The 27,628-nt window shown below is 37.7% G+C and overlaps 1 protein-coding gene across 1 annotated transcript; it reads right to left on the bottom strand.

Annotated features, from left to right (window-relative positions):
* Nucleotides 1–11,533: 11,533 nt before the first annotated feature.
* Nucleotides 11,534–22,402, bottom strand: LOC115208769 (late histone H2B.L4-like). Its single transcript, XM_029777092.2, has 2 exons — nt 22,071–22,402; nt 11,534–11,750 (listed from the first exon to the last, which is right to left on the bottom strand). The coding sequence occupies exons 1-2, from the start codon at nt 22,304–22,306 to the stop codon at nt 11,534–11,536; spliced, it is 453 nt and encodes a 150-aa protein (XP_029632952.2). The 5' UTR covers nt 22,307–22,402.
* Nucleotides 22,403–27,628: the final 5,226 nt, after the last annotated feature.

The raw sequence follows: 27,628 nt of genomic DNA, 5'->3' as shown, positions 1-27,628 counted from the left end.
TGAAATGATGCTTGAAGTTGTAAATATAAGCAGCAGGTGCAATGATGCAACTAACAAAGCTCCCATGTCTATGACTATGGCTTTCAAGTGTTTTAACCCCCGACACTTTGAGAGAGTCATCTCCACCATGTCAAATCGCAGCCAATTGGTGAACAAGAAAAGCACATACATGGGGTTTGATAATACATATATATGTGTGTGTGTGTGTGTATATATACATTTTTAAAAATCTTTTACTTGTTTCATTCGTTAACTATGGCCATGCTGGGGCATCACCTTAAAGAATTTCAGTCAAATGAATTGATCCCAGTACTTACGATTTTTAAACCTGGTACTTATTCTATCAGTCTCTTTTGCTGAACCCCTGAGTTACAGGGATGTGAACACACCAACACTGGTTGTTGAGCAGTGGTGGGGGACAAACACAGACACTGATATACACACACCTGACTATCTATCTATGGGACTGAACCCAGAACTGTATGGCTGGGGAGCAAACCTCTTACAACACAGCTATAAATATATATATGTATAGTCCCACCCATTCTAGCATAGAAGATGGACATTAAACGATAATCATGATATGTATTAAACAAAAAAGTTGGTGCTTTTCGGCTGAAATCTTTTGATGTATTTGATCCGTAACAAATTGCAGACACCCCCTTGTTACAGGTTGAAGAAACGAGGTGACCCCCATGATTAAGTCTGTTGAAAATCTGCGGCTGACAAAGTAATTATTCAAGAATTGCCCACTAAAATAAATAAATAAAGTGAACTGGACCAGATGTTATTTACAGCACTGGGACAAAATATGTTTTTGAAAGAAATGGTAAAAATGTCTCTCTGTATGATACCGTTTACAAGCGATCGAAGCATTGTGGTTGCTGACACAGTTATGTTAAAAATAAAGCTGTTATAACAAAAAATAAAAAGGTGGTGAAGTTTCTTTTCCCAGTGTGGTAAAAAAAACTTGCTTCCTAACCACATGGTTCTGGGTTCAGTCCCCCTGTGTGACACATTGGGCAAGTGTCTTCTACTATAACCTCAGGCTGACCAAGGCCTTTTGAGTCGATTTAGTAGACGAAAACTGGAAGAAGCCCGTCGTAAATGTGTGTGTCTTTGCGTCTGTCCCCCACCACCACTTGACAATCGGTGTTGGTGTGTTTACGTTCCGTAACTAAGCGGTTCGGCTTAAGAGATTGATAGAATAAGTACCAGGCTTAGCAAAAAAAAAAAAAGAAAGAAATTAAGTACTGAAGTCGATTCATTCGACTAGAAATTCTACGAGGTGGTGCCCCAGCCTGGCCGCAGTCTGCTGACTGAAACAAGTAAAAGATGAAAGATTTACTTTCTCACTGTCTCCGTCAATTTTCTTTCATAATGAGAGTTATTTCCCTTGATAACTTATTTTGTCTTGGATTAACTTTTTAGGTAACGTATTTGTTTTAGTGTAAGGATTTGCTCCTTTGTTGCATGTCAGCCTCAAACCAACAAAATGTTATATATACATATATATAGATATTTACTTTCCGGTTAGATGTAAATTAGGTCTTAAACGAAAACCTTTAGCGGTCATCTTGTGACCCAGAACTACAAGTTGTGAGACTCATTGTCCTCGTAGACTTCAAGTTTGATTACAATTCAGACCTATGCCATATTGCACATTCTGACTACATTCTGTAGGCACGTAACAAACACCATCCGATCGAGGTCGTTCGCCAGCCTCGTCTGGCACCTGTGTCGGTGGCACATAAAAAACGCCATCCGAGCATGGCCGTTCGCCAGCCTCGTCTGGCACCTGTGTCGGTGGCACATAAAAAACACCATCTGAGCGTGGCCGTTTGCCAGCCTCGTCTGGCACCTGTGTCGGTGGCACATAAAATCACCCACTACACTCTCGGAGTGGTTGGCGTTAGGAAGGGCATCCAGCTGTAGAAACACTGCCAGATCTGACTGGTCTGGTGCAGCCTTCGGGCTTCCCAGACCCCAGTTGAACCGTCCAACCCATGCTAGCATGGAAAGCGGACGTTAAACGATGATGATGATGATTGAGAGGTAAGTTTTAAATATGTTGAGTCATGAACTCGATATTTTGTTTTAGGGAAATACAGACTGTATTAAGATGATTTTTTAAAATTTTAGTCCTCACTTGTTTAGTTTCAGTTTAATCTCGATCGAGCAAATCTATGATTGTTCCAACTATAACCCGTAACCATCCAGAAAACTCCCAGCAGGGTTAATATCAGACTAGATTATCAAATGTATCTTTGTCTTTTCTTTTTTTAACAATCGGCGCAGGAGTGGCTGTGTGGTAAGTAGCTTGCTTACCAACCACATGGTTCCGGGTTCAGTCCCACTGCGTGGCATGTTGGGCAAGTGTCTTCTGCTATAGCCTCGGGTCGACCAAAGACTTGTGAGTGGATTTGATTGACGGAAACTGAAAGAAGCCTGTCGTATATATATATGTATGTGCGTGTATATGTTTGTGTGTCTGTGTTTGTCCCCCTAGCATTGCTTGACAACCGATGCTGGTATGTTTACCTCCCCGTCACTTAGCGGTTCGGCGAAAGAGACCGATAGAATAAGTACTGGACTTACAAAGAATAAGTCCCGGGGTCGATTTGCTCGACTAAAGGTGGTGCTCCAGCATGGGTGCAGTCAAATGACTGAAACAAGTAAAAGAGAGAGAGAGAGATCAAAATGAAGGTGTGATTTGATTGCTATTTGCTGAAATGCTCAATCTTTGAAACAAGATTTGTTCTGTTATGCAATCCGATAATCCTTTAGGCATTCTTTCGCTTTGAGGTTACATTTTGGCATTGGAAATATTCAATATTGACACAATTCGGCGAAGTCCAGGCAGACGTGTCGAACATGCGACTCCGCTTTTTCTTTTGATTTATTTATTTTTGGCTAATCTACATGAGTGTGCTCCCTGCCCCCACCGACTTCATTTCCTCATAACTTTCAGAAAAAATGGATGTTTTTTAATGAAATTTTTAACAAATACTCTTCAGATGGTGTACACTCCGATTATATCGAAATCTGTTGTGAATGTTAATAGGAAAGAGCAATTAACAGCAAATAAATTAGACATAATTCTTTCCTGAAAAAAAAAACTAGCCTTCATCACAATTCAACTTTAACCTGGGTCTCGTGAAGCTGCAAAGCTCACTGAACATGTAGATGGATGTCTATAGAAGTGTACAAAAAGAATTTGTTGCTAGAAATATTCATTGTAAAGACATTTATGATGCTCATTAAACTTACTTTATTATTAGGTGTATGGTATGGCAAATATGAAATAACATTTGAGGGTCTTGGAGAAAGGACTCTTTTGCTGTGTTCTATGTGCAAAGCATTTTATTCAAAATTCAATTCAAATTGGTGATGTCTCCACTGAAATGGATGTGAGCACATTTGAGCAATTATTTTTAGATATAATATCTGTTTAACATCTTTATGTGTATGGAGGAGGACAGCTGTGTAAAGAAGAGCTGATCTCTAACTGTGGAGTGAACCTGTGGTAGAGGTAGGCCTAGTAAGACATGGGACAAAGTGGTGAAGCATGATCTTCGAATGTTGAACCTCACAGAAGCAATGAGTAGTGACCAAGACCTTTGGCAATGTGCTCTGCTTAAGAGGACCCTTCAAGCCAAGTGCACCCATGCTGGTGGCATGTAACAAAATCAGCCTCTAAACGTTGGGTCTCACAGAGGCAAAGTGGCTGAGGTAGGAGTAAAAGTCATTATCATGAATTGTTAAAGAGATTCAAAAGCATACCGGTTTTGTGAATTTACTTATCATTGCTTTGAATGCACACTGATTAATGAATGGTGTGAGGTCTACTAGTCCCTGAGTAAAAGGATTATGTGTAAGGGAGGTAAGTAGTTCTGGATTTGATGCAATTAGAGTAGATATAGATCTGTAATGTGAATGGTGTATGGAATTTAAGGGGGTTAGTGGTATTAATTGAAAGGTTAGTAGTGTTCTGTATTATGTTATGTGTTCATATTAAGTTGTGGAAGATATACGAACATTAAAGGAAGTCAACCGAAATACTAAACCAGACTTAAAAATACCCCCATACATTTCCACATGTAACCCTAGAAACAACGAAGCCTTCAACATTATCATCCAAAAATCTTCCCATCCTCACAGGAGATAAAACAATGAACAAAATTTTAGGCTCACACAAAATTATCAAGAGCAAAATGCAACCTAAATCAGTGAAAAAAATATTAACCAGCGCAAGACTATACCGATTAACAACAGAACCAAAAGTGAAAAAAATGTGGTCAACCTAACTGTGGTACATGCCCCCACCTTTTGGAGGGTTCAGAATTCCACTTTAAACAAGGTGAAATATTTAAGATCAAATCAAATTTCACCTGTGCCTCGGAAAATCTATTCTATGCCATTACATGCTTAGGGTGTGGTAATAATTATATTGGCCAAACAGGAATATCACTCCATCGAAGAACCACTCTCCACAAAGAACAAATACGCCACCCACAATACAGATAGATACAAGTTAGTGAACACATAGAAAGGTGTGCTAAGAATCATAATCCTAATTTCCTAATTTTCCCCTTCTATCAATGTTCACAGAACACCTCAGTACAACAAAGAATGAATAAAGAGGCAACTTTCATCATTAAATATGTTCCACAACTTAATATGAACACATAATACAGAACACTACTAACCTTTCAATTAATACCACTAACCCCCATACACCATTCATATTACAGATCTATATCTACCCTAATTGCACCAAATCCAGAACTACTTACCTCCCTTACACATAATCATTTTACTCAGAGTTCCAGAACTTATGAGCCTCATCTTGGAAGATCTGTAGAGCTTGACAAGGACATCCTGCAAACCCTGGTGGAACAAAATCCCTTTGTAACTGTTGAGGAAATAGCAGAGAAGCTTGGATTTGATCATTTAACCATTCATCGGCACCTGCATGCCATTGGGAAAGTCAACAAATTGGGTCAGTGTTTTGTTCACAAACTTTCCCAGTCTAATTACATCCAGAGAGTGTATGTGCGCTCTTCTTTGCTGTCACGTCTCACAAATGAACCTCTTTTGGACCGAATAGTGAGTGGTGATGAGAAATGGTTTCTCTATAAAAATGTCAAGTACCAGAGACAGTGGGTAGAGAAAGGAGAAACACTGGCACCCCAGGCTAAAGGTTTTCACCCAAGTAAGGTGTTGTTATCTGTTAGATATGAAAAGTTTAGTCCACTTTGAACTTTTAAACCCAAACCAAACGATAACAAAGGAGATCTACTACGAACAGCTAGAGTGGCTTAAGTCAGTGCTAGAAGAAAAATGACCATCTTTGGATTCAAGACAAAAGGTGTTCTTCCATCAGGATAATGCTTGGCCACATACAGCGAGGATGACATTCCAAAGGTTAGTGCAGTTCGAATAGGGAGTGATGCCCCACCCACCATATTCACCAGACATTACCCCATCTGATTATCATTTATTCTGCAGTCTTCAAAATCATAAGGATGGAAAAGTATGAATTCTGTAGATGAGGTCAGAACAGCACTGGAGGAGTATTTTCGTCACGGACAAATGAATTTTGTAAGTCTACCAGATAGATGGAAGAGCAGCGTAGAAAATGAAGGAGGGTATATTTTAGATTAAAAAAGAACTTTATCTTAATTTTGAAAAGTAAAAGAAGTATAAAAAAACCACATTATTTATGGGATCACTCAATATATATATATATCATTATATATATGAAGATGAGAATGTGTGTCTGTCTGTCTGTGTGAATCCCTAAAACTTGAAAACTTCACAACCAATTTCATTCAAATTTTACACATGCCTTACTTAGGGTTCGTGTAGTGTCATAGGCCAAAAAGATTTTTAACTTCTTGCCTAGTGCAAGCCCAGAGCAATATCATATCTCCTCCACTATTTCAGTATTATGTGTCAAAAGTGAAACAATAACATCTCTCTATTGTAATGTTAGATATTTTCACTTTAATACTGAAACTATTAAAGTGAAGCTATTATCTCACATATATACAGGCATACATACATATATATAATATACATATGTATATATATAGAAGATATATATATATATATATATATATATATATATATATACATGTATAGATGTATATGTATAGCTGTATATGTATAGATATAGATGTATATGTATACATGTATATGTGTATATATATACATGTACATGTAATATGTACACATATATATATATACACATACACACACACACATAGGTGCAGGTGTGGCTGTGTGGTAAGAAACTTAGTTCCAAAAGACATGGTCCTAGGTTCAGTACCATTGTGTGATGACTTTGCATGTGTCTTCTGCTATAGCCTCAGACCAACCAGAGCCTTGTCAGTGGATTTTGTAGACAGATACTGAAAGAAATCAATCATATCGTATATATATATATGTATGTATATATGTAAGTGTTTGTGTGTGCCTTTGTCTCTGTGTTTCTCCCTCATCACTGCTTCACAACTGCTGTTCGTTTATTTACATCCCCATAACTTACTAGTTTGACAAGAAGAAACTGATAGAACAAGTTCCAGGTTTATCAAAAAAAAAAGCTCTAGGTAGTGTCTCATATTCTTGTTTGCCCATTCAATTGTATCTATCAATCTATCTTTGTGTGTGTGTGTATATATATATATATATATATATAATATATATATATATATATACATGTATAGATGTATATGTATAGCTGTATATGTATAGATATAGATGTATATGTATACATGTATATGTGTATATATATACATGTACATGTAATATGTACACATATATATATATACACATACACACACACACATAGGTGCAGGTGTGGCTGTGTGGTAAGAAACTTAGTTCCAAAAGACATGGTCCTAGGTTCAGTACCATTGTGTGATGACTTTGCATGTGTCTTCTGCTATAGCCTCAGACCAACCAGAGCCTTGTCAGTGGATTTTGTAGACAGATACTGAAAGAAATCAATCATATCGTATATATATATGTATGTATATATGTAAGTGTTTGTGTGTGCCTTTGTCTCTGTGTTTCTCCCTCATCACTGCTTCACAACTGCTGTTCGTTTATTTACATCCCCATAACTTACTAGTTTGACAAGAAGAAACTGATAGAACAAGTTCCAGGTTTATCAAAAAAAAAAGCTCTAGGTAGTGTCTCATATTCTTGTTTGCCCATTCAATTGTATCTATCAATCTATCTTTGTGTGTGTGTGTATATATATATATATATATATATATATATATAAAATACACACACACACCCATACATGAGCATATTCATATCTATTATATAAAAGCCAATGTCTACATGTGTTACTTATACCATTCGAAAACTACTGCAACGATCCTGATGAAATTTGGAACACAAAATCCAAGCCTAAGGAGAAGGGTAATGCTGTGTGTTTCATACAATTTCATGGACCAAAATTACTGAATGGATCCTTATAATATTTGGAATGCATAAAGGCGGGTATAATGCAGTATGTTTGGTTTGAATTTGAGATGGCTTAAAGTGGGCAGAACCCCCATGAAAATTCATAAATTTTCAATGTTGATGAAATTTCAACCATGGGTAATTGACACACATCAAGAAGTATTCTCAAAGTTTCCATTTCCCATGAGGATTCTAAGACTCCCTAATGGGGGCCTTAACTCCCAAATTTTAGTAATTTTTTATGATCCAAAACTACATCAACTGCACTGAATGGATCTTTATGAAATTTGGAAATTATATTCTATGCCTAAAGGCTATAACCCCCATGAAAATTCATATATTTTTGCTGTTGATGAAATTTTAACCATAGATATTAGATACAAATGAAGTAATATTTATAAGTTACAAGTTAGAAAGACCCCTTCATGGGGACTTAACATCCACAATTTTATCTAAGCAAAGACGAATAGTTGTACTCTTGGAAGCTGTGGGGTCATCCAAGCATAGAAGATGAGCATTATTTGTAATTCAATGGTGAAACAGTGTAAGAGTTTGCTTTGACATACACTTAGATAGTGATTTCTGCAATGTGCTGCATAAATTGTCAAGTAAATGAGAGGCATCTTTGCCTCCACTGATTCAGCTGCAAAGTGTTGAGTAAAGTTATTTGGTTGCAGACCTCCTCTGAGTGTTTTTATTATTACTGGGTCACACATAGTCCCCCGATGGTAACATTGATTTCAAGGCCTTCCCAGATGAGTGACTGGTTATTGAAAGACATTTATAGATTGTAAATTTATTCTGTCCAGTTACCTATTGGTATAGTGGTCATTTGCTAACTCCAGAGGTGACACTTTCATTTCCCCTTAGCCCTCACATCACACAGTAGTTAATGTTTGAGTTGGGTCATGCCCTTCCAATTGCTATAGATCTGTAATGCATCTTACGGCTGTGCCTATATATATCTAATATATTATATTATTTTACGAATATTTGTCCTCATCTTGTTTGTTGCTAACACAACATTTCAGCTAATATACTGTCCAGCTTATGTACACACATTTTATGTGTAGGTATATAAGAATTGTGCCTGTGAGGACACAGAGAGGACTTCAATAAATGTTCACCACGTACATACAGACCCAGACGCACATGTAACCAAAGACATGTAGACGTGTTTTCTCAGAAAATGAAGGAACCATTTTACTTCATTACAGAAGTAAGAAGAAAATATTCTCAAATATATTAAAATCAACAAACATAGATTACCTTGTTTATAACCTTTTTTTTTTTTGTATGTATGATAATATTTTAAGTAACCTTTATTTCGTGCTCATCATGCTTCTTGCTACCTAATGTCACATTCTCTTCAAACGTACACAAGTGTGTATAACAAAACATGGATCTTTTCGGTTTGAACGGCAGTTTTTAACATAATTTCTAGGAAACTAAAAAATTTTAAACTTCGTATACTGGTAGAATGTATTTATAAAACATCTTTTTCTCCTGGCTTTGAGAAAATTCTATAGTTTGTAAGATATTTGTTGTTTTTTTTTTCCTTCAATTTCAACCAATCAATGACGTCCATTTAGGTAAACAACATTATGTGCCGTATGAATATGTCCCTCGTTTAAGAAACAGATTGGGTTTATTTACATTTGTGAAGAAAAAAAGATACCCTTCCCCCCACCCTAAAACTAAACTTTTAAACTTCGTATACTGGTAGAATATGTTTATAAAACATCTTTTTCTCTTGGCTTTATTGAGAAAATTCTATAGTTTGTAAGATATTTGTTACTTTTTTTCTTCAATTTCAACCAACGTCTATTGAGTTGAAAACATTCTGTGCCGTATGAATATGTCCCTCGTTTAAGAAACAGATTGGGTTTATTTACATTTCTGAAGAAAAAATTATACCCTTCCCCCCACCCTAACCCTAAAACAGATTGAAATGCAATAGATCGATACTAGGGTCATAATTATGGGTGACAATTTCATATGACACCGCTAGAAAAAACTGCCGTTCAACCCTAAAAGATCCCAAATCATTCTGTATGAATATATCGACTGTGGAGTATGTTTTTGGTTGGAACCATCACGTACCATCCAGAAGTGGATGAGCTTCTTTAAGACGCATATGGTTATATAACAATACCGTACAACATGAAACTATGTAATGGTACCGACCAGCATAACACAGCTGTTGAAGAACTCAAAGGTGTATAAAACAACTCCATGCACACACACACACACACAAAAACTAGATGATGTTGACTTCACACCTGCCTTTAGACATTTCGTTAAGGCCCACGGCTTACATATCTCGAAGTTTCTTGTCACCGAAGATGAGATGAGACAGAAAGTCTTTTGAAATCATAACATTTTCTAGATAAACATTATCGATATTGTGACGTCATGACACTAGCGAAATTATTGAAGTCTTTCGACGGGACGAATGAAGAGTAAATTCATTTCCCACATTTATATATGTCCATGCATCTCTCAGTACCCTATCTTTTTCTTTCCATACACACACATAATTCTGTCTTTCACTATCTTTCTCTCTCCCTCAAATAAATCGGCAAAGCTTATGTATACACATAAAATGCCTAAGAGCCAACGAGTGAGCATCTACGTGGTTGCTAGGCATGCTAAGCATAGCAAGCAAATCCCACCTCCAATCTCAACATATTCTTTTATGAAAGTACATAGTCGTGAAGCAAGTAAGGAACTACATCCAAACACAAATTCTTTACTTTGTAATGTTTCTATGTATGGTTGGAGATCTGTTTTCGGAATATCATCACCAAACCCGACACCAATCCTCCCTAAATTTCTTATCTCTCCCATTCATTTGCCCATCCGTAGGTGTTTGCTCAATAAGCCTAGAATGTGTTATGATATTTAGCAGGTGCTCCGATAAAACTTAAGGGGTTGTTTCGCAAGTGGTTGTGGTAGCTAGGTATGTAGAACAGAAGGTTATGTCTAGTTAAGAGTTCTAGTTGTTTTGGAGAGGCAGCTGTGTGTCACTTTAGATGTAAAGGGGATTTAGTTGTGAGGGTACGTTACTTCTTGTTTGTACTATTTGAAACCCAGGTGTGTTGAGTGCATGGAAATCTCCCTCCAATTATGTTGTTTCTGAGCGTTGTGTTTCGCATTAGTTCTTTTGCAAATATACTTCGTAATCTACACCAACCAGAAATCGCAAGTTAAGAGCATTTTTGAAAATTACGCGCAAGTTTGTTTACATTCACTTTCGCTATTTCGAGTTTTTTATTTCTATTTATTTTGCTTACATCGTTTACTGTGAATTTAGTAGCTAATAAAATTACTTATTATAGTGTATCACTGTTTCTTATTTACTGTACCCTCAAAGGACATCGTGCCAAAGAAATTAATGAAGAAAAATTCGTCTATCTTAACATTCTGAGTTTAAATTTCGCCGAGGCTGACTTAACTTTTCATCCTTTCGGGATCGATAAAATAAGTACCAGTTGACCTCTGGGGTCGATGTTATCGACTTACCCCGTTCCCCAAATTTGCTGGCCTTGTTCCAAAATTTGATATCAATATAAACCTGGCTCCACAAAGAGTAGATTGTGAAAGACGCTCAGTTGCGATGATTCGAAACTTATTCTCTGTATATTGCCGAATTCATAAATAAACGATTCTGCATTGTACGACAAATACACATGAACAGGTGTACACCATTCATTAAAAAAAAAAAAAATGGGGGGAAATTACAGAAATAAGAATTGCTAGATTTAAAATCTAAACACTTAAGGAATACTGAAAAAAAGGGATCTTTTCGGTTTGAACGGCAGTTTTTAAAAATAATTTCTATGTAACTAAAAGATTTTAAACTTCGTACACTCGTAGAGTGTGTTTATAAAACATCATCTTTTTCTCTTGGCTTTACCGAAAGATCCAAAAAATTAGTTAGAAACATATCGGTTGTTTATCATAGCTATTCATGATAAAGATATAAACTTTCATGAAAATATAATTGGCCCTGAAAAGGGCCGATGATTTCAGGAAACACACCAAGTGTTTATTCACTGCAAGTGTATCTAGTAACTGCTTTCGTACCCTCAGATATTGAGTGTTTGGCCAATTGACCAGGAATCAAAAGCCGAACGGCAGTTTGAATCTCTCGAATACTGATGGTCGAACGTCTGTTGTATTGAGCCAAACGACTGGCTTCGGCAGCGATTCTCTCGAACAAATCGTTAACGAAGCTGTTCATGATGATCATCGCTTTATTGGAGATTCCAGTATCAGGATGGACCTGTTTCATAACCTTATAGATATAGTTGGAATAGCTTTCTTTCCTCTTTCTCTTTACTTTCTTGCTTTTCGATCTGGCTAAACTTGGCTTGACGGGTTTCTTGATATCTTCGCTGTCTGACATTATTCACGTTGACTGCAAACTCTACGAATGCTTTGCCAGTCTCCAACAACTGCCGCTTTTTATAGTTGTCAGCAGACTCCAGAAGCAAGTCACTTGTTTGGCGCGCTTGAATTTCATTGGTTAAAATTGTTTCTCACGTGATCAGTTTACTTTAAGCTACCTGAATTTAGTTTACTTCCACTAAACTATTTCCCACGTGATTCTTAAATGATAGTTTTGTCAAGTCTTGTAGCCAAAAAGGAAAACTAAATTCGTTCATTTCGCAATGGCCTTTAATTCCCGGTGCACTGTATCAGTTTTGTAAATAATTATAAGTGTTGAATAAATTTGTATATAGAATAGAATAAGTGCCAAAGATTATCACATTTGAAATAAATACATTCATAAATATAAAAATAGAATTTGTATCCTAAAGTTTAATAATAAAAAAATACAGTATTGATTTAGCCAATTTCAAAATTTGTTTTCAATAATCATTTGGTCTGTTTGTATTCTGTAAAATTTTAGCAAAATGAAAAGTATGATATACTTAAAAATAGGAAATAAAACAAAAAGTATGTAATTGCTCAATTTAATAAAGTCTCAAAAAATTAAAACACAGATTGGAAAAATAAAAGATTTTAACAATAAAACCAAACTTTTTAATATCAAATGCTTATGTTAAAAATATAGTAAGTTTTTTTGTAAGAAATGAAATTATAATATAAAGCCAAATGTTAAACTAAAATTCAGATTTAAATGTTACAGAAAGTACTAGATAAAACTAAAAGCTATGCAAAATCTTTTCTTTTTTAAAGAAACTTTTTTTAATATATTTTCATACAAATAAATACAATATTTTATTGTTCAAATTTTCCATATAACTTTTAATTTAACTTTTATTCCAAATGTTTTGTTATAAATTTTTTTCAGAACTTTTTACTCCAAGCATTCTAACTTGGGCCTTGACATTACCTTACACTTGCCTTATCTTTGTCCACATTTCTGTTTTTTCCATTGCACATCAAATAATTTACAATGAGTCCAAAGAAATGGAAGTATCTTGACGAATATATTCGATTTAGCTCTGTGTCTTCCCAAAAGGATGATACAGAAGTCCCCCATTGTGTGATATGTTACAAAACCTTAAGCAATGATGGAATGTGGCCCTCATGCTTGGAACACCACTTGAGGACAACACGTCCTGCTCTTGCAGAGAAGCCCAAGGCATTCTTTGAAACAAAAAGACATTCCTTGAAGCAAGCTAAATTAGGCGTCAGTAGGGCATTAAGGCAACAAATTTCAGTGGCTGTGAGATCACCATGTTGATTGCAAAGAGTAAGAAGAGCCATAACATTGGAGAGTCTCTCATAAAACCAAGTCTACTCCGTGCAGCAGAACTTGTTCTGGGGAAAGATAGTGCAAACAAGCTTTCCCTGATTTCACTATCAAACAATACAGTCTCAAGACACCAAAGATCAAATTCTCAACCAAGTTAGAGGATTCTCCTGTTTTTGCCATCCAGTGTGATGAAATGACTGACATCACTCAGGGTTCTCAGCTACTGGTAATATATTCGTTTTGTCTCAGGCAACTGTGTAAAAGAGAAAATACTGTTCTGTCACTCTATGGATAGTTGTACAATAGCAGCAGCTATTTTTTGTGATGTATCAAACTTCTTTCAGGAAAACCAACTTTTGTGGGATTCTCTGGTAGGGATGCATATTGATGGAGCTCCAGCCAGGCTTGGTTTGCAGTCTGGATTCATTACTAGGGTGAGAGAGAAAAAAAAATCTATCTGCTGCAGGTACACACTGCATACTTCATCGTGAAGCCTTGGCATCCAGAACCTTACCTACTGAAATGAGAAATGTCCTGAACATGGCTATCAAGGTTATCAACTTTTTTAAAGGTAGAACCTTAAACAGTCATCTTTTCAAACTGTTGCATAAAGATAATCTGAACATAAAGCATTGCTTTTTCACATAAATGTACAAAGGCTATCAAAGGGGAACATGCTTGGATGGCTTTATGAACTACAAGAAGTAGCAATATTTCTAGATTTGCAACAGAAAGCAGATCTCAATGATAAGTTCCAATCTGAAGGCTTTCAGCTGTCTCTAGCTTACCTGGTGGACATCTTTGAAGCATAAATTCTTTCAACCTTAAACTACAAGGGAAAAACAACATTCTCACGTACCACGGCACCATTCAAACCTTCATGGCCAAACTCGACCTCTGAAAATGTCGAATTCAGCAGGGAAATACAATCAGTTTTAGTTACTTGGATTCTGCTCTCATTCACAGTAACCTTGATTCTGAGTTGAAGAAACAGATAATCACTCCTCTGTCTTGAAAACAGAATTCATCAGATACTTCCCAGATATAGATGAAAAGCGGGAAGTTTGGAAATTCATCAGGAACCCATTTCAGTGTGAAATAATTGATGGTTTGGATGAAGTGCAAGAGGAGTTTCTTGAGCTGAAGTTCAACTCCCCAACTATGGAAGACTTCAAAGAACTGGATCTTGAAATGTTCTGGATCAAGTGTCTTCCTGTTTATCCTCTGATCTCACAGCAGGCTCTTTGGATTTTAGCTGTGTTTGGATCCACGTATCTTTGTGAAGCTGCATTTTCCACGCTTGTTGCTGTCAAGACCAAGAACAGAAACATGCTGAACATTGAAAGGGACTTACATTGTGTGCTCTCTGGCATTCAACCACACATTCAAGATTTTGTAGCTAAGAAGCAGTGTCAAGTATCTCATTTTTTGTATAATGTGATTATATTTAAAATTATTCATATTTTGTATAATGTGTCTAATTCATATTCAATAAAAAGACTAAAAACATATTTTACATTTTCTTTAAAATCTGGGAGGGAATTTTATTCAAAGTTGCAGGTGGGGTGGGGGGCATGGAGAGATGGACAAATTCCTAGGGGAGATGTGGTAGTAAAAAGGTTAGGAACCACTGCTCTAAAAGAAAATTTCAATGGTTATACTTCTTATAGTGTTGAGTACTTATACTCCTGATTATGGCAAGTAACCAATCAGAAAGGTAACATTGGTTTTGCATCTTACAATTGCACTGTTCAGTGGTTGTGCACTCACAATGATTAAATATCTTTTTTAGATGAACTAAAACTACCCAGGCTACGTTTATTTCTGTCCGTTTACAACAACTCAAGATATATTTTGGACAGTAACAAAGCTGGCAGGGTAGGAGAGCACCGTCCACCTCGGATGACGCTTTTATGACAGCAGCACACATCACACACACATACGGTGTACTTCTGGAATTTCTGCGAATCAAATTCCACTCACAAGATATGATAAACTGATTGTTTTGAGTTTATAATAAAAAAAAAACATTTTCCCAAGATGCCATGAATTGAACTCAGAACTATGTGGTCGCGAAAAAATCTTCTTAACTGCCCATACCAGCAATGCCTGTCATATATATTGCCATTTTCAGTTAATGTTTACAACTTGATCCAGAAACGAAAATCAGAAAAAAAAAGGTGCAATGGGTGTATAAAAAATGTGTAGGAAACGAAAATGAAAAAAAAAAATGTACGCAAAGCAACGGGAGGCTGGGGAGAAGACCTCGGAAAATTCACAAGATCCGAGTTTTTCCCTCATAACTTTTAGCAATGAAATTGTATAGAAATACCTTTGAAAAGGCTTTCATTACAATTACAAAGAAATTTGTGGGTAAAATCTATCGGCTCACTGGAAGTTTAGAAGAGACTGTCTCACGTGACCTTATCAGAAGGCTGCGATTGGTTGGGTTGCATATTGGCGCGCAATAGAGTAAGAGACAAATTGCGCCAATACCAGTCAATCAGAGTAGTGAACAGAACTAAGTAGCTGTTTTCTACTACGTCCGTATTTGTGTATATATATATATAATCGTATATATTTGTGTATATCGTAATCGTAATCTATGCCTTTGAAAGATATTTGTATAAGATTTCAAAGCCATTTTCGTAAAAGTTATGATGGAAAAACTCGGATCTTGTGAATTTTCCGAAGTCCTCTCGCCATCCTCCCATTGCTTTGCGCGCATTCTTTTTTTTTTTCCTAATCATTTCCTACACATTTTTTTACACCTGTTGCACTATTTTTTTTTTTTTCGGATTTTCGTTTCAGTTTTTGTTCCAATTGATTTCATTTTTGGCGTATTGGTGTAGTTTTGTAAAGTAATCATTGAACTTTACAATTTCCACGCGTGTAGCCAAACAGAAAAATATCCCTCATAATTATTTTACAAAATGAATACAGTTTACTGGAAACTCAAGACCGTTACGAAATGAACGAATGTAGCTTTCCTTTCTTGCTACCAGACGTGACAGATCTATCATTTAAGCTATCATCGAAAATAGTTTAGTGGAAGCAAATTAGACTTCACGTAGCTCCAAGTAGGATGCTGACGCGAGAAACAATTTTAACCAATGAAATTGAAGCAAAAACAGTCAAGCCCGCCAAACAGTGACTTCCCTATGGAGTCTACTAGCTAACTATAAATAAGAGTTAGCTGTCGGAGATCGGCAATGTATTCGTATAGTTTGCAGTTATTGTAAATAATGTCAGAGCAAAGGGATCTTTACCTTTTGACCGGCAGATTTAGAAAATAAGTTTTTGTAACTAAACGCTTTCAAACTTCGTACACTGGTAGAATGTGTCATATAAAACATCTTTTACTCTTAGCGTTTTTGAGAAAGTTTGGTTACAAAGTTATTTCGTGTTAAAGTTGTCGTATTTCGGTAATTTCAACCGATCAATGACGTGTATTCAGCTGAATAAAATTACTGCTGTTGTTTGTCAACAACTTTTCTCAAAAATGCTAAGAGTAAAAGATGTTTTTTATGACACATTCTACCAGTATGCGAAATTTGAAAGTGCTTAGTTACAAAAAATTATTTTCTAAATCTGCCGGTCAAAAGGTAAAGATCCGCGAAGCTATTAAGAAATATGTCAAGCCAAATTTAGATTGAAAGGCAAGAAAGAGAAAGAGGAAGAAAAGCTATTCCAACTATATCTATAAGGTTATGAAACAGGTCCATCCTGATACTGGAATATCCAAAAGCAACAACCATCTTGAACAGCTTCGTTGCGATTTGTTCGAGAGAATCATTGTCGAAGCCAGTCGTTTGGCTCAGTACAACAGACGTTCGACCATCAGTAGTCGAGAGATTCAAAGTGCTATCCCACTTTGCTTCCTGGTCAATTCGCCAAACATGCAATATCTGAGGGTACGAAGACAGTTACCAGATATACACGCAGCGAATAAACACTTGCTGTTGTATTTTCTTGACCGACAGCCTTTTTCAGGACCAAAATATATTTTCATGAAAATTTATCTTTTAACGAGTAACGATGATATTTATCTGATAACCTCTCAGAATTCTTCAATGGTTGTTCATATTTCAGATTCAGCAATTTATTTTCTTATATCCTCATTTAAAAAATTCTACCCGTCTATTTTGTATATTTTGGATTATATTGTCCAATATCTCCATTTTTAAAGACATTGGGGACGTGCGTAGTTCGAATGTAATTTGGCTGTTGTTTCTAGCATGTTGAACAACCACAACCTTCCCAGGTCAATAGTTCCAAGTGTCGTTTGTAATTTATTCACTATTCATCTGCATATGAGCAAATGAAAGGACTACTTTGATTGGAAACATGATATAGTTGAGCTCCACAGCCTAACTCTATGCAAGACTCTAAACACCGAAGACAGTGGGAAGAGATTGAAAAATCCTTGAAATCAAAGCTAAATAATAGCATTTTCTTGACGTTACCTATATTGTGATGTCATAATAACACAATGGGGAATTTTTAAAATTATTTTGACAAGAAATAGGATTCTAGGTTCCTCAGGCTCTTTGGGAAAATATTAAAAATCTGTGGGCCCCTGAAACCCAGGTTGTTGCAGTAACTGGTCCTGAAGCGCGATGGCGTTGCTGGGATCTTTGGCACTATGCAGTGTTGTCCCGTTCTGGCATTGGTGTAGCTTTCAATGCCAAAATTTGGCACAGTTCCTTCCAGCTACTGGGAAAGGCTGAAACAGCTAGGACTCTACTCCCTGGAGAGAAGGCGGGAGAGGCATGCAGTAATATACATCTGGAAAATTCATTCCAGGATCTTCCAGATGTATATTACTGCATGCCTCTCCCGCCTTCTCTCCGGGGAGTAGAGTCCTAGCTGTTTCAGCCTTTCCCAGTAGCTGAGCAGTTGCAAAGAGACGATTTTCTTTGTGAATCTTCTCTGGATTGCTTCAAGGTCCGCTGTTAATTTCACACTGGTGGGTGACCATAGCTGTGAGCAGTAATCCAGGTGGCTGAGGGCGAATGTCCGCCAGAGGACCATCATGGTTTCCTTATTTCTGGTTCTGAATGTTCTCAGGATCCATCCAGCCAGTCGTCTGCACTTTGTCGCCATCCTGGTAATGTGCACTTGGAAAGAGGTATCATCACTTATATCTATACCCAGGTCCCTCACTGATTTAGGTTCTGGGATTGAAATTCCCTGTGGACCAGTGTACCCTGTAAGTTTCATATTCAGTTTTGGACACTGCTTGCTGCAGATGTGCAACATCGCTGGGGTTCTGGATTTTCTGCGAGACTTTTGTATCATCTGCGTAGCTTGCAAGGGTGGCTATCCGTGCACTTGAGGGCATATCAGATAGAGCCCCTATAAAAAGCAGTGGTCCCAAGACAGTGCCCTGTGGAACACCGCTCACTATTTGTGTGTTCATAGAGGTGGCTCCATTAGACACTACTGTCTGAATCCTGTCTTTCAGAAAGTCATGTAACCACTCTGCAAGTTTTTCAGCTATGTCAAGATCACGCAGTTTGTGGAATATCATACCATGATCTACCTTGTCAAAAGCTTTTGCAAAATCAAGGTATATTACGTCCACATTTGAGTTGTTGAGTAACCGCCTCAACACCCAGTCATAATGTAAGATCTGGATCAGGCAGCTCCTACCTGGTCGAAAGCCACGCTGGGTATCATTCAGCAAGTTATTTTCTTCAAGGAATGCAATTAGTTTCCCTCTGACTATCCGTTCCATGACTTTGCTGATGTGTGAAGTCAATTTTCTTTCAAAGTTTAAAAGTACAGTCTACGATGATTGCGCTAAACATAAGGATATTACTGTAGACTTGGTTATGGCTACAATTTCTGGACAAAGAAAATGTTTAGAATACAAAGTCTGGTACTATTCGGTTTGACCGGCAGTTTTTAAAAATAATTTCCACGTAACTAAACACTTTTAAACTTCGTATACTGGTAGAATGTGTTTATAAAACATCTTTTTCTTTTGGCTTTATTGAAAAAATTCTATAGTTTGTAAGATATTTGTTGTTTTTCTGGCAATTTCAACCAATCAATGACGCCTATTGAGGTGAAAACATTCTGTGCCGTATGAATATGTCCCTCGTTTAAGAAACAGATTGGGTTTATTTACATTTCTGAAGAAAAAAAGATACCTTTCTCCCACCCCTAACGCTAAAAGAGATTGAAATACAATAGATCGATACTAGGGTCATAATTATGGGTGACAATTTCATATGACACCGCTAGAAAAACTGCCGTTCAAACCGAAAAGATCCCAAAGTCTAATAGTTTTACTAAGTAACGATTTTTTAGTTATGAAATTATAGGTATCATTATTTAAGCACTGTTACACACGCGATATTTGTCGGTTGCAGAATAGGCACCTTCAATTCATAAACTCAATGTCGTATTTGGTACACTTAAAGACAAACACGCACTATCTGAGGGTACGAAAGTAGTTACCAAATAAATACTTGGTACTATACTTTCTTGAATGTACGGCCCTTTTCAGGGCCAAATATATTTTGACGAAAGTTTATCTTTTAACGAGTAGCAATGATATGTGACTATTGTATTCATCTGAAATTGTTTTACAATTTTTATATGACTATTTTTCAGATTCAGTAATTTATCCTCTGATTTTCGCAGCAACATTTTTTAAAATTCTAGACGCGTAGGTTTGTATTTAAAAAAAAATTATATTGCTCAATGTATCCATTGTTTTATAATGTACTAGCAGTATCGCCCGGCGTTGCTCGGGTTAGTAAGGGAAATAACCATATAAGCATTTTTAGAGAGAAATAGCAAAAAAAATGCATTAAAAATGGAAAAAAATGATGGTAATTTTTTTTTAAATCGTTGACTCATCGTAGACATTTTTAGAGAGTTACTTCCCTTATATAATAGCCAAAAATGCATTAAAATGGAAAAAAATTATGGTAAATTTTTTTTTAAATCGTAGACTCATCGTAGACGCGCGCTAATACCCAGAAGGGCTCGATATGAATCACGATTATAAGATACCCGCTTTTGGTTAAACTGCCCCGCAAAATGTGGGAGTAGTTAGGAATCTAAATCGTATGAGACAGACACACAACTTCACTTTTATATATAAAGATTAGTAGTATATGTAATTTGGCTGTTATTTCTAGCATGTTGAGCAACCACATTGAGGAATCCCACGTCGATAGCTGCAAGTCCCGTCTACTGGTTATTGGTCAGCATACATGTACGAATGGCCAAATGATGGCACCTTTCGTTTTTAGAAAATAACTGAAGGTTAGTGACGGTGTAGACGAAGGTATTCCGAAAGCAGATCTCCAATCATACATAGAAACATTACAGGATCTTTTCAGAAAAGATCCACATTGGAAAAAGTGTTTAGTTACAAAAAATTATTTTTAAAATCTGCCGGTCAAAGTGAAAAGATCCACATTACAAAGTAAAGGAGGGATCTTTTCTATTTGGCTTCACTTCTTGAAATTTTAAAATTTGGAATATTGATGTAATTTTTCACGCTATTCACTTGCCCCCGAAAAAGTTTGGAAAATGCTTCAGAAGTTTAAAGTTTGGTAATTTTTATCCAATCAGAAAACAGGATTTGGAAATTGACATTTTGGCGTGATTACGACATTACGACGACAAAACGTTCTACAGAATGTATAATGTCACTCTAGCTTTTCTGGTACACAAGTGTGTGTTCAATTAAATATTCTATAGGAATATATCGACTATTTTTGGTTGAAACTACACAGACATCAAGTAGAAGCGGGTAAGCTTTATTAAAACGCATACGGTGGTGTAACAAAACCGTTCAATTTGAATTTACGTTTTGGTACAGACCAGCATCGACAGAGGGTGTTTAAGAAGTGGAAGCTGAAAAAGCCGACTTCATAAGCACCAAAAACCTAGGTGATGCTGACACAACACGAGTCTAGATATTTGAGTGAACTCGCCAGCCCACGGTAAGAAAAGACTGAACTTTTTTTAAATTCAAAGCCCAATTTATAACATTTTCCAAATTAACTTGACCGATATTATGACATCATGACAACTAAATTCAATTCACATTCTCGTATGTACGTATCGTATACATACATGTGTTTGTATATATAATACTTACAATATATATATATATATATATATATATATATATTAACAATGGTCTAGGATTCAACTGGTATGTCGACCCGAATCTCCCATAGACAACGGAAGGCCTGCGAATGTCAGAATTTTGAAAGGACTACCCCCTCTTCTACACTTGTCTCGGCCCGAAAGCAGTCTTATCTTGAAAATTATTCTTCTCTTCAAATAAAAAATATTTTCGAAAATAATTCCTTTATTACGGTAGTTAATCTTAAATCCAAACATCCATGTTTTGATAACTTACGCAGTTCAGCACAACTAGCTTTAAAATACTCCTTGGAAGCAACGTAAAACATTCTGAATAGTTGCTTCATTCAGGTGCCATCACACCAGTCTTTCTCGACGTTCAATATATTAGATAATTTCTGATATATTTTATGGGAGGATACAATCGACTACAGTACATGACCAGTACGTTAATTTCATAGTATTAAAAAGATTAAAGCAGAGTCTACCTCGATTGCGTGGAATATAAGAATAATGTTGTGAACAAGGATATGAACAAAATTTGTGAATGAAATAGGACCTGTCATACCCTACTCTGTCATGTCTCTATGTATGGTAAGAGATTCTCTTTATCCAGGTGAATAAATATTCTATGGTTACATACCATTGTTACTCATAAAGATAAACTTTCATGAAAACATATTTGGCCCTGAAAAGGGCCGTCGATAGAGAAATTACTACAGCAAGTGTTTATTCGCTGCTAGTGTATTTAGTGATTGCCTTCGTACCCTCTGACATTGCGTGTTTGGCCAATTGGCCAGGAATCAAAAGCCGAACGGCAGTTTGAATCTCTCGACTACTGATGGTCGAACGTCTGTTGTACTGAGCCAAACGACTGGCTTCGGCAGCGATTCTTTCGAACAAATCGTTAACGAAGCTATTCATGATGATCATCGCTTTGTTGGAGATTCCAGTATCAGGATGGACCTGTTTCATAACCTTATAGATGTAGTTGGAATAGCTTTCTTTCCTCTTTACTTTCTTGCTTTTCGATCCGGCTAAATTTGGCTTCACGGGTTTCTTGATATCTTCGCTGTCTGACATCGTCCACGATCACTGTAAGCTCTACGAATGCAATTTCTTTATTACCCAGGACGGGCTGACAAAGATAAATAAAAACAAACAAAACATTGGGGACATAAAATGCCAAAAAAAAAAAATGTATGATAAAAATGAGAGGGTGAAAATGAAAGATGAAAGTGATGTTACCCGCCCCATCGGATAACATCACTTACCTGTACTCTTATCCTATGTCCTCCTCTTACAGTATTTCGAAAATTACGTGGTCCTCTAGTTTTCCCCCCATACCTCTTCTCAAGTTCATATCTCTTGTCTGAGTTTATATTCTTCCTTACTAACATATAAACGTTGTTAAGTTCTTTTTCAAGTTCTTTTACTTGGTTTCTTGTTAATAATACTTCCATACCCCCAGCCTCATTTCAGCTGTCTGGTAATTTAACCTTTCGGATCTTTTCATTTTGACCGGCAGATTTTTACAATAATTTCTTTGTAACTAAACACTTTTAAACTTCGTAAACTGGTAGAATGTGTTACATAAAACATCTTTTTCTCTTGGCATTCTTGAGAAAATTCTACGGTTTGTAAGATATTTGTTGTTAAATTTCTTGCATTTCGGCAATTTCAACCAATCAATGACATCTATTGAGGTGAATACAATTTCTACTGTTGTTTGTCAACAACAATTTCCTGCGGTGTCTACTCAGTTTGTCACTTATTTATGAGAAAAAAGCCACCCTTCCTAACAGGTGATGTTCACGTAAAACGAATCTTTAGATATTTGAGTGAACCCTGCGGCTCACTCACATATCCCAAAGTCTTAAGTCATGACGGAAGTTGGAAAAAGACTGAAAATTTTTTGACATCAAAGCCCAATTCATAACATTTTCTAAATAAACGTTACTGATATTGTGATGTCATAATCACATTATGACACCGTTTTAACAATCTAGAGATAGAGAAAAAACAACAGCATGTACGAAATATTGGGATTGATATCAACAAAAAGATATCTTTATATATAAAAGTGAAGTTGTGTGTCTGTCTCATACGATTTAGATTCCTAACTACTCCCACATTTTGCGGTGCAGTTTAACCAAAAGCGGGTATCTTATAGTCGTGATTCATATCGAGCCCTTCTGGGTATTAGCGCGCGTCTACGATGAGTCTACGATTTAAAAAAAAATTTACCATCATTTTTTCCCATTTTTAATGCATTTTTTTGCTAATATATAAGGGAAGTAACTCTAAAAATGCTTATATAGTTATTTCCCTTACAAACCCGAGCAACGCTGGGCAATAATGCTAGTATGAATATGAAATTAAAAATTAGAAGTTCAAAGACAGAAGTAAATAGAGAATAGGGTGTAAAAAAGAATAGGAGCGCTATTATTTAGTAATGTAGATGGGGGCATATAGAAGTATATAAGGTATACAATTAGGTATATATACATAGAAGAATAATATTGATATGTTTTTGTTGAAATAGTGTTTCATCATCATCATCGTTTAACGTCCGTTTTCCTTGCTAGCATGGGTTGGACGGTTCAACTGGGGTCTGGGAAGCCAGAAGGCTGCACCAGGCTCCAGTCTGATCTGGCAGTGTTTCTACAGCTGGATGCCCTTCCTAACGCCAACCACTCCGAGACTGTAGTGGGTGCTTTTTACGTGCCACCTTCACAGGTGCCAGACGAGGCTGGCGAACGGCCACGCTCGGATGGTGTTTTTTTTATGTGCCACCGACACAGGTGCCAGACGAGGCTGGCGAACGGCCACGCTCGGATGGTGTTTTTTTTATGTGCCACCTTCACAGGTGCCAGACGAGGCTGGCGAACGGCCACGCTCGGATGGTGTTTTTTTTACGTGCCACCTTCACAGGTGCCAGACGAGGCTGGCGAACGGCCACGCTCGGATGGTGTTTTTTTTATGTGCCACCGACACAGGTGCCAGACGAGGCTGGCGAACGGCCACGCTCGGATGGTGTTTTTTATGTGCCACCGGCACGGAGGCCAGGCAAGGCTAGCATGGCCACGATCGGATGGTGTTTGTTACGTGCCAAATTCCATTGATGTTCATCGATTTTGATTTGATTTAAGAATAATATTGATATGTTTTTGTTGAAATAGTGTTTCAAAATATGTAATTATTTTTATAATACAGCTAGATGTGTTAAAGAATTTAACACACAAATGTATGTATATCCTCCCCACTCTTTCTCCTCCTCCTCCCCCCATCATCATCATCATCAGCTGCATGATCATCATCAATTAATGTCTGTTTTCCATGCTGGGATGGGTTTGATGGGAGCTGGCCAGCTGGAGCACTGCCCAGGCTCTTTGTCTGTCTTGGCATGGTTTCTACGGTTGGATGCCCTTCCTAAAGCCAACCACTTTACAGAGTGTACTGGGTGTTTTTACGCTGCACCAACATGTGGCACTGGTACTGATGCTTTTTACGTGGCACCAGCACCTACGAGCCTACAAGATTAGGGCTGCTCAGCTGGAGAGGGACGCAGGGGACAAACCTATATGCAAGGACAACCAAGCTTTTACTTAGCTCGACGTGGCTTCTCAAGCACAGCAAACTGCCTGGAGTCTCAGTCCCGTCGTCCCCTCTGTGAGTCCCAAAGTTTGTTGATCCTTTCTCACCACTTTCTCCCACGTCTTCCTGGATCTGCCCCTTCCACATGTTCCCTCTACAATTAGAGACTGGCACCTCTTGATTCAACTGTCTTCATTCATATGCATTACATGGCAGTATCAGCACAGCCTTCTGTCTTGCACGCTCCACTTGATGCCTTATGTACCCAGTTCTTTTCTCTCAAATCACTAACACTGTCGTATATGCATCAAGTGGTGCATACCGCCTTCATTTCTTTCAAGCCTTTGCATATTCTAAGTAGTCACAGTCCATGTCTCACTGTCATGTAGCAGAGCTGTTCGTACACAGGCATCGTACAATCTGCCTTTCACTCTGAAGGTGGGAGAGATCCTTCATTACTAACAGAGGTAGTAGCTCTCTGAACTTTGTCCAGCCTATTCTTATTGTAGTAGCTATGCTTTCAGATCAACCTCCCCCACTACTAACTTGTTCACCTAAGTAACAGAAAGTGCCTACTACTTCTAAGGATCCCTCTGATATTTAAGGGAGTCTATTTTTGTACATTCCTGGTGTTCAATGTAGCTGCACATCTGCCATATGTAAAGACTACTTTTTCTGTTAGTCTTCCAGCGATACTGCTGCACCTCTTATGTGCCCGTAGCTTGCACTGGATACACTTTATGGAGTTTCTCCTGACACTTTTTCTACATATCGAGCAGAACCATTTCCCTGAAGAGGTCTGTGACTTGGCTGTTTTTCTACTTACCAATACTTTGGTCTTTGCTGAATTAACTCTAAGGCATTTTGATTCCAGTTGTGGTTCTATGCCTGAAATTCCTTCCCTAGTTCTGGTAGTGATGCAGCAGTAAGAACAAAGTCATTGGCATAGAGGAGCTCCCAAGGGCAGCAAGTCAAAATTCCTCAGTTATATGATAAATAAGAGGGGACTAAGAACTGAACCATGGTGGACTCTTATTTGTGCACTAAACTCCTTGCTATACTCATTAGCAATTCTCACCTTACTAACAACATCCCTGTACATGGCTTGTACAGCTCTCACTAACCACTCATCTATCCCTAGCTTCCAGATTGCCCACCAGATAAGAGAAAAGCTTTCTCCAACAAAAGCCAGGTACAGAGGTTTATTTTTGGCCAAGTATTCCTTCTGCAGTTGCCTCACCAGGAAGATAGCACCAGTGGTGCTTCTCTCTGGCACAAATCCAAACTGCATCCCATCTATACTAATTCTCTTCCTAATTAATTGAGCTATGACCTTTTCTGCACTTTACATCATCTGGTCCATCAATTTGATGCCTCTATAATTATTTTTGTTTAGAGCATTACTCATCATCATCATCCTTTAACGTCTGTTTTCCATGGGTTGGATGGTTTGACCAGGGTCTGGGAAGCCAGGAGGCTACACCAGGCTCCAGCCTGATCTGGCAGTGTTTCTACAGCTGGATGTCCTTCCTAACGCCAACCACTTTACAGAGTGTATTGGGTGCTTTTTACGTGCCACCGGCACGGGCCAGAGGGGGCTAGCAATGGTCATGATTGGCTGATACTTTTTATGTGCCACCGGCATGGAAGCCAATCAAGGTGGCGCTGGCATCGGCCACGTCTGGATGGGGCTTTTTATATGCCACCGGCATGAGTATCACAACTGCAATTTCCATTTGATTTTCATTTTGATGTTGATGTACTTGACTCAATAGGTCTCCTCAAGGACAGCAGGTCGCCCTACAATCCAAGGTACTTTTGAATGGGCTGGAGGTGGTTATGCGAAACTGGTGTAAGATACAGCTGTGAACTCTATTTGCCAGGTTTTCGCAGTCACAGCATATCTCCAGAGGTCTCGGTCTTTTGTCATTGCCTCCTTGAGGCCCAACGTTCGAAGGTCATGCTTGACCACCTCGTCCCATGCCTTCCTGGGTCTACCTCTACTCCAGATTCCTTCAACAGTTTGGGATTGGCACTTCTTCGCATATATCTCCTCATCCATCCATAGTACATGACCATACCAGCGCAAACATCTCTCTTGCATGCCACATCCTATGCTTCTTATGTCCAAAATTCCTCTCAGGGTGCTTACACTCTGTCATGTGTGCACACTGACATTACACATCCAGCGGATCATGCTAGCTTCATTTCTTTTGAGCCTATGCATTTCCTCCGCAGTCATGGCCCATGTTTCACTGCCGTGAAGCATGGCAGTTCGCACACATGCGTCATACAATCTACCTTTCACTCTGAGCTAGAGGCCCTTTGTCGCCAGTAGAAGTAGAAGCTTTCTGAACTTTGCCCAGGCTATTCTTATTCTAGTGGTAACACTCTCTGAGCATCCACCCCCACTACTAACTTGGTCACCTAGGTAGTGGAAGCTATCAACTACATCTAGTTGCTCCCCTTGGCATGTGATGGAATCTGTTTTCTGAGCATCTGTAGTGTTTATTGCCTCTGTGCATCTGCCACACACGAAAGTTGTCTTCTCGGTTAATCTTCCTTTGATGTTGCTGCACCTCTTATGTGTCCATAGCTTACACTGGGTACATCTTATGGAGTTTCTACCCACACCTTTTCTACAGATCAAGCAGGGATGCAATGTGTTTGCTTTCCTGCTTACTTGAACATTGGTTTTTG

This window comes from Octopus sinensis, linkage group LG2 (assembly GCF_006345805.1).
Source record: "Octopus sinensis linkage group LG2, ASM634580v1, whole genome shotgun sequence".
In the NCBI taxonomy this organism is placed as follows: Eukaryota; Metazoa; Mollusca; class Cephalopoda; order Octopoda; family Octopodidae; genus Octopus; species Octopus sinensis.
This window is presented reverse-complemented; position numbering and strand designations above follow the sequence as displayed.